Source organism: Octopus bimaculoides, chromosome 7 (assembly GCF_001194135.2).
Source record: "Octopus bimaculoides isolate UCB-OBI-ISO-001 chromosome 7, ASM119413v2, whole genome shotgun sequence".
Taxonomy (NCBI): Eukaryota; Metazoa; Mollusca; class Cephalopoda; order Octopoda; family Octopodidae; genus Octopus; species Octopus bimaculoides.
In genome coordinates, this window is record NC_068987.1 from 80,150,866 (window position 1) to 80,158,618 (window position 7,753).

Sequence of the window (7,753 nt, forward strand, 5' to 3'; positions counted from 1 at the left end):
CTCCTACATACTGGACCGTCTGAAATCGCAGTCAAACTTTTGGGTGTACCTCAACCCGTTGAGAGTGATGTTTGTTTATTTCTCTCCCCTTAATGCCTCCCTCTGTAGAAAATTGAACAGCGTGTCCAATCTCAGCAAAATCCGAAGAAAAGTGTTAAGGTTATGTCATAAAATAGAATCCATGTGACCATTTATATGAAAATATCCCATTGACTTTTAAATCCCAATACATTATATGAATAATCGATGTTTCATATGTCGAAGTGCTTAATTTTACTCATGGGTCAATTTTCTTCAAAATCAGTTCATTATTTTATTGTGAGTGAATTTTGACGATTTCTGCCTTTCACCAGTTTAATTTTCATTCTACTACAAGACTCCATCCATAAACTTTACCTAAATGTCAAATTTCATCAAAATCGAATGAATTCTGTGAAAGTTACAGCATAAAATATTAATCCTATGAGTAATTGCATACAAAAAGCCTATTGATTTCTTAAAATCCTCCGCTCACGCGCAATTATCGATTTTTTTGTCAACTCTTCATGCTGGCATCAATTAATAGACATGAACTGTAATCAAGTGTAAAATTTCTACAAAATTGATAAGAATGTCTCTTTGGAAATGCTTATTTACATTTGTACCCTGTTCAAGCCCTTTTGATTTACATAAACACCTTTCCCACCACAAAATTTACCTATATCTCAAATTTTTGTGAGCTCAATCGGGCGTTTGAATGAAAATTCCCATAACGATGTTATTTTTCCTGCAGCTTTTGCCTTTTTTGTCCGATTCTGATGAAAATCGATGTGTGAGCGAGGCTCATGGTAGTGAGTTGGTGTCAGTATATGGCGCTGACAAAAATTTATAAATGTGCTTGAGCAGTGGTTTTATAAAATCAATAGCCTTTATCATTCCTCCATACAAAAGTGTCAGAGACATTCGTGCAGTCGCAGGACAGAAATCTTACCTTTGTTAATTTCAGTAACGTATATCTAGCACCACGGTCTTTGAAGCTGGAATTAAAAATGATAATAGCAAATAGAAATGATGGTTATATATCACATGATATACATACACATACATATATGTGTATATGTATGTGTGTATATGGATGCATGTGTGTATATATGTGTGTACATGTTTGATCTTAGCTACTTAATTCATGTCCATATCTTTCGACGGGTGTGGTTTGTAATGTCGCTTTGGTGTAGTTAGCATAGTTCTACAGCTTATAGCAAGTGTTACGGTTTTTCCTTCCATTGTGTACGCGCGTGTGCGTGTGTGTTCGCGCACAAATGTACGTGTGTCTACGTGCAGGTGTGTGCGTGTTTTGATATTGTTTTGTTTGTGCTAGGTTAGGCTTCATTGTGGTTGCAAATAATCAAAGTGCCCGACACATGATTATCCTATTACATTCTAAAGCAACACATCTTCTAATTTGATGCTGCGATCTTGAAGACAAGGTTGCGATAGAACCCACAGCCATCTTCACCACCACAAAGGATTTTTAATCAATCAATAAGAATTTAGTTGTTTTTGCTGTTTTTTTGTTGCTTAACACAAATCAGTTTTGATTATGGAGAAGATTTATCATCAAATGCATTCCATCCTTAAACATCACGTCTTCTTATCCCATACGACTTATCTATACGACTGAATTTTCAAGTGTCTTTTCTTGAAGATGGTAGCTCATGATCTGAGAGAGTTTTAACTGTTATTGTTTCTAGCGCATCGAGCAACTGTGTTGAAACCTCTCCGTTGTTCGTCACAGGACTTCTTCCTTTATTTTTTTTTTCGTGATACTTTTTTTCAAGATTGGAACTATGGGAGTTAATGTTGGACCTCAGTGTTATCATCATCGCCGTCGTCATTGCTGTTATCATCAATATGATTGACATCATCATCGTCCTCCTCATCATCCTCATCATTAGCACTGGATTAACCATTAAGTAAAATAAGCACGTGCTTAGGACATCAAGAGAAGTAGGCAATCACAGAAATGGTAAATGGCTTCCGACATAAAAGAAAGCACTTCAAACCTGCTAAAATATATTCGGGGTGCCTTCTCTCTTCTAAGTATAGAAGTAGATATGTTATGTAAGATTAATTTTGAAGATTTGAATAAAATCTTTGCAATTAAGAAAAGCAGTAAATAACTTTTTAAACATAAATAAATTAGAAGTATACATACATAAACATTATTTTCTATCTTACGATTACATGTTTCACTTTGAAAGTTAAAAGAATTATTTTAAGGTTTATTTTTGTTTATATTTTGAATTATATATATGGGTGTACAAAAATTTCTTAAGTGCTTCGGGCCTCTGTGGTTCTTTATCCGGCGCTGCTCATCATTATAATACTACAGGAGCATACGTTTACAATCTTCCTCCATTTATAGCAGCTTCCATAATCAGTTGTTAAAATATAAGCAAAAATAAACCAGGAAAACATGCTTAGATGTATACCGTCTGCGTTTAGTTTCTGAGTCAAATTCCGCCGAGGTCTACTTCGCCTTTTATCCCGTGTAGGGTCGATAAAAAAGTACCAGTTGAACACTGAAGTTGAGGCAATCGACTTCCACCTCCCCTAAAGATTGCTGGCCTTGTATCAAAATTCGAAATCAGAATTAAGGTTTCAACGGACCAATCATTGGGATTCACAGCAAATCCGAGAGCAAGAAAGGAGTGCTTGTTCAACTCAAATAGAATGAATAAACCCCAGGTGATTTTATTTGAATGCCCCAAGTTATCAGTTTTCTCACTGATGCGTGCACCTATCGCTAAATATAAAATATCTACGACTTTATTTCATAGCTAAAAGCGGCCTTTTTATGTCATATTGTCAATATCGCTATTCCCCGTAACTGTTCATGAGTTAATGATTGAAAAAGTTAATAGAATCACCTTCCTGTTGTTTGCATAGCTTCGTTTTTCAAGTAAAGTTCCATTCCAAATTGGGAAGACATCTTGGATCGCTGTAGAGAGAATAGAATAGAAGGGAATAAAATAGAATATAAAAGAACGTAAAAGAATAGACAGAACAGAAAAGAAAAATAGAACAGAATAAAATAGACGAGAATCAAACAGAACAGAATAGACTAGAAAGAAAATGAATAGACTTGTTCCCTTTATTACAAGGGAGATAATCACAGCTTTTACAGAAAGATAATCATTCTTTCATAATTCAAAGCAGGATTAGGATTTGAAATTAAAGAATAATAAGGGGAAGATGCAAAGAATTCACATATTTAAGATGATAATAACATTATTATCATTTATGACGATAATATTATTTTAGGTTAAAATAAAATATCCGGGAAATTTGCGGTTAGTCTGCGAGAGCAAATATTATTCCATAAGAATGTTGTAGGAGGACATATATATATATATATATATACACGGCAGACTTCTTTCAGTTTCCGTCTACCAAATCCACTCACAAGGCTTTGGTCAGCCCTAGGTTATAGTATGTATACATACATACATACATACATACATACACATACATGCATTCATACACGCATGTATGTATGTATGTATGTATGTATGTATGTATGTATGTATGAGTGTGTGTGTGTGCGTCTGTCTGTCTATCTGCCTATTTGTCTCAGCGCATGTGCGTAAGTGTGTCTTATTGGTTGTTCCTCCACCACTTGATAACCGATACTGGTTTGTTAACGCGCGGTTGGGTAAAAAAAAGTCTCACAGAATAAGTACTGAACTTTTTTTTTAAATGTACTGCGGTCAGTTCGTTCGACCAAACCCTTTAGGGTGGAGCCCCAGCATGGCCACAGTCCAATGACTGACAGAGATAATAAAACATTCATTTTAACATAAAATATTATACCAAGTAATACTTACGAGACATGGAGTCTTTTTAATGCTGTTTTCAAGAATACTTCTGGCGGCAATGATGTCTTCCATAGTAATCTTTCGAGCAGATTTGTTTCGAAATGTCTCATAAAATTCACTCATGCTTCGTCGGAAGCATTTTGTTGGCATTGGTAGTTCGTGTAAGCTGGCACTTCTTAAAAGTTTTGGATCTGAAGAATCTGTTTTGCATTCGGAGACCTGTTTGGATGCCATTTTTCGTTAGATTGTATAGGTCAGTTCTCACCTTAGTTCTGTGGATAATATATAAAATATATTTAGTTTAGAAGTTGTTAAATGTCCCTGTAATCAAAGATTCAAAGATCTATTAATTAAATTAAACGAAACATTACCAATTTAAAATAGATAAGGCATTTGAGCCAGCGTGAGAGCATCTATGTAGTTGTTCAATCTCTTAAAATAGTCACCAAAGCTTAAATTACAGCATTCTTATGTTTCGAAAATGGAAAGGAATATTCGATAATGCAATCCAAGATATGCAATGTAAATCAGGATTGTCTCGGAAGTAATCAACGATTATCATAAATAAGACATTAACTTGGCATATAATAACATTTTTTAAAATTTCTCATTTAAAATAGATGCTAACAATGTTGCTAGTCTGCAATTTCTTGCTGAACACCGTTCACTAATTATTTGTTTGTAGCGATCAGGTGTATATGTTGTACATTAGATCACTCCCTCCATTAAATCGACGTTGCCCGTGTGTGTCTTAAATGTATGTTTGTATGTATGGATGGATGGATGGATTATATTATATCATATATGAGTAAGGCGGTGAGCCGGCAGAATCGTTAGCACATGCTTTCGTCTGCCGAGACGTTCTGAGTTGAAATTCTGCCGAGGTCGACTTTGCTTTTCATCCTTTCGGGGCCGATTAAGTAAGTACCAGCTAAGCACTGGGGTTGTTGTAATCGACTTAATCTTTTCCCCAAAATTTCAGTCCTTGTACCCGCAGTAGAAAGGATTATATTATATATGAGTGAATCGATCGAATGGAAATTAGTACAATCTATGTACCTTGTATTTGGAAATAGTACAATCTATGTATTTTGTATTTCTAATTGTTTTGATTAAGAAGCCAGGTTATTGCGCCTTTCCTCTCCCTCCAGTCCAAGTTACAGACAAAATACTGGGTCGATGTAATAGAATAAAATATTTTACAGATCCAGTGACTAAAACCAGTAAAATAATACCCACCACCCTGCAAAATTATTATCAAAAAGTCAAAGAAAATTATAACAATAATTCACATTCACATTGGTTAGAAATGTGCAAAAATACAATCATTTAATTTATCTGCGTTGTTTATGACAACTGATGATTGAATTATACCTCAAATTGTGGTTTCTTACATAAACATTAGGCCAGAAACCTTTTCTTTGTGTGTGTGTGTGTGGGGGTTATAGTGATTAAGTACTCATCAATTTGTGTGTGTGTGTGTGTGTGTGTGTGTGTGTGTGTGTTTCATGCATTCCTCGGTATATGTGGTACACCGTGCACTTGTTCAGGCAATGCCGATTTGATGGAGGGAGTGAAATAATGTACAGCACATACATTTGATCACTAGAACCACCAATTCGTTGCATTAAAGGTGATAGGGAGAATAACAAGGGTTTGTGCACGCTGCCTTTGAAAGCCTGTATATCGATAGCTCCCATGAAAGTTTGTGGCTCCCATGAAAGTTTCTGGCTCCCATGAAAGTTTCTAGCTCCCCTGACAGTTTCTGAAAGATTGTTACAAATTTTGATACTCGAGAGGGGCCCTCTCCAGATTGTAAGTTTGGATGACATCGAGTATTAAGAGGTCGTGTCAGATATGACATCACTGGTTCTTCTCAAACGACGTTTTTCGCTAGCGGTGATAGCATTTGACTTGTAGGCCTATTATTGGTACAAACAGGCCAAGTTGATAATGGTCAGATTTAAATTAAATTTGTGAAGTCCGTAACCCAATCATATCTGAAAGTATTTTGTCCCCACTTTAAAGTTTCCAGCATTCAACCACATTTAATGACCAAATAGATTTTTAAAATAGCATAAGAAAATTATACTTACGGTTTCTGTTTAGACAAATTGAAACTGTTCCCTCTCGTACAACAAAATTACAGTAATGATACAGCTGGTATAATCTTAGAATGATTAAACTAAATTTTTTTAATTGTTTCTATTTGGCAGAAGGAAAAAAATATTTTGTTCTCTTTGTCGATTATTTCTTTTTGCTGTTTTTTTTTTTTTTTCGTTTTTCTTCTTCTTTAGGCCAGAGAAATTACATCAGCAAGAAATAATAAACACCTTGGGAACGTTTATCAGAAAGCCATATGGAGAAGGGAAAATTGCAAAAAGATATAATTTATAGATATTAGTGAAAATAATAATCGTATTAATATTTTATTATTTTGGTACAAGGTTAAAAAAATTATGAGAATGAATTTAATGTAGGACATAGGTCCTCTGTATTTTATCGATTCCGTAGAGATAAAAACAAAAAAGAAGACGTTGACTGCAGTAAAATTTGAACTCAGAGAAAAGAAACAAAAATCACGTGAAGTACTGAGCTGGCGTTTCACTGTTTTTACTACTCCACTGATATGAACACTAATACTGATATCTAGAGCAGTCATGCAACCTACTGGTTATAGTGCTGGGCTCACGATCGTTCAGTTGTGGGTTCGATTTTCAAATCGGGCTACGTGTTGCGTCTTTGAGCAGGGCACTCAATTTTACTTTGTTCCAGTACATTTAGCTAAAACTGATTACCAATGACACACGGGGATTAACCCTGTCACTTGAACTCTTAGCCTCAAGCTCTGACTTTATGAGCCTGTAAGCTCAAGACAGAGTTTTACTGATTTCTAGAATCGACACGAGACCTCGTTTTTTAGAGGCGACGACCAATTCGATGTAATCGATCTCGGAACTTGACTGATGCGTTATTTAATAGAATTCCGTTTGTAACGAATAAGTTTTATACTATTCATAGCACCACAAGACATGTTTCAATGCAACTGTCCCATCTGGTAGACGGAAACTGTGTGGAAGCCCGTCGTATATGTGTCCGAATATGTATTTGACTATATGTCTGAGTGTGCATCTGTTTGTGTTCGTCCACCCCCACCGAATAATCAACATACACCAATAAAGTTTCTTAGGCGGTGAGCAGGTAGAACCGTTAACACGTCGGACAAAATGTTTGGCGGCATTTCGTCCGTCATTACGTTCTGAGTTCAAATTCCGCCAAGGTTGACTTTACCTTTCATCCTTTAGGGGGTCGATAAAATAAGTACCAGTTGAGCACTGGGGACCAATGTAATCGACTTACGCTATTTCCCAGCACGTTTTAGCTTCTGCAAAAGCCGTCGCCTGCAAACACCTCTGCACCCCACTGGAATGGGATCACTCCTTGCATGCCACCCATTGTTTCTGTATAATTCCACCAGATGTCTTTCTCTCCATTGTCTCTTCACCACGGTCCTCCAAAGATATAGAAAGTCCTAACGGACCATAAACCTCGCAGTTCAAAACCCTGCAGTGTCCGTGATGGAGACATTGAACTTTCGCTGGTTTAGTACTGACACACAGAAATACTCACAGCGCCAGCCATAAGGAAAATTCTGTAATTTATTTCTTATATAATCAGAAGTCGTGGAGGTGCAATGGCTTATTTTCCTCTATACATCAGCATGTGCAACATAGTCTCCAATACAATGGGTAAATTTCCCCCGTCGTTGACCCCGACCACCAAACCTCATTGAAACAATTTAAGCGTGCCCTGCTGTACCCACATCTTCACAGCCGCTTCATATCGTCGGTATCATCAAAACGTTATCCCCGAAGCTATTTTCACTGGACCGGCAA

The 7,753-nt window shown here is 36.3% G+C and overlaps 1 protein-coding gene across 1 annotated transcript in view; it reads right to left on the reverse strand.

Moving 5' to 3' along the window:
- The window catches only part of LOC106882032 (L-threonine dehydratase catabolic TdcB), a 41,979-nt gene extending 35,833 nt beyond the window's left edge, over positions 1-6,146 (reverse strand). The window contains exons 1-4 of the mRNA XM_052969448.1: positions 5,954-6,146; positions 3,867-4,129; positions 2,910-2,980; positions 971-1,016 (exon numbers count right to left, since the gene is read on the reverse strand). Of these exons, the coding sequence (XP_052825408.1) occupies positions 971-1,016; positions 2,910-2,980; positions 3,867-4,091 (342 nt within the window). The 5' untranslated portion in view covers positions 4,092-4,129; positions 5,954-6,146. The remainder of the gene's footprint in view (positions 1-970; positions 1,017-2,909; positions 2,981-3,866; positions 4,130-5,953) is intronic.
- Between the last annotated feature and the right edge of the window lie 1,607 nt (positions 6,147-7,753).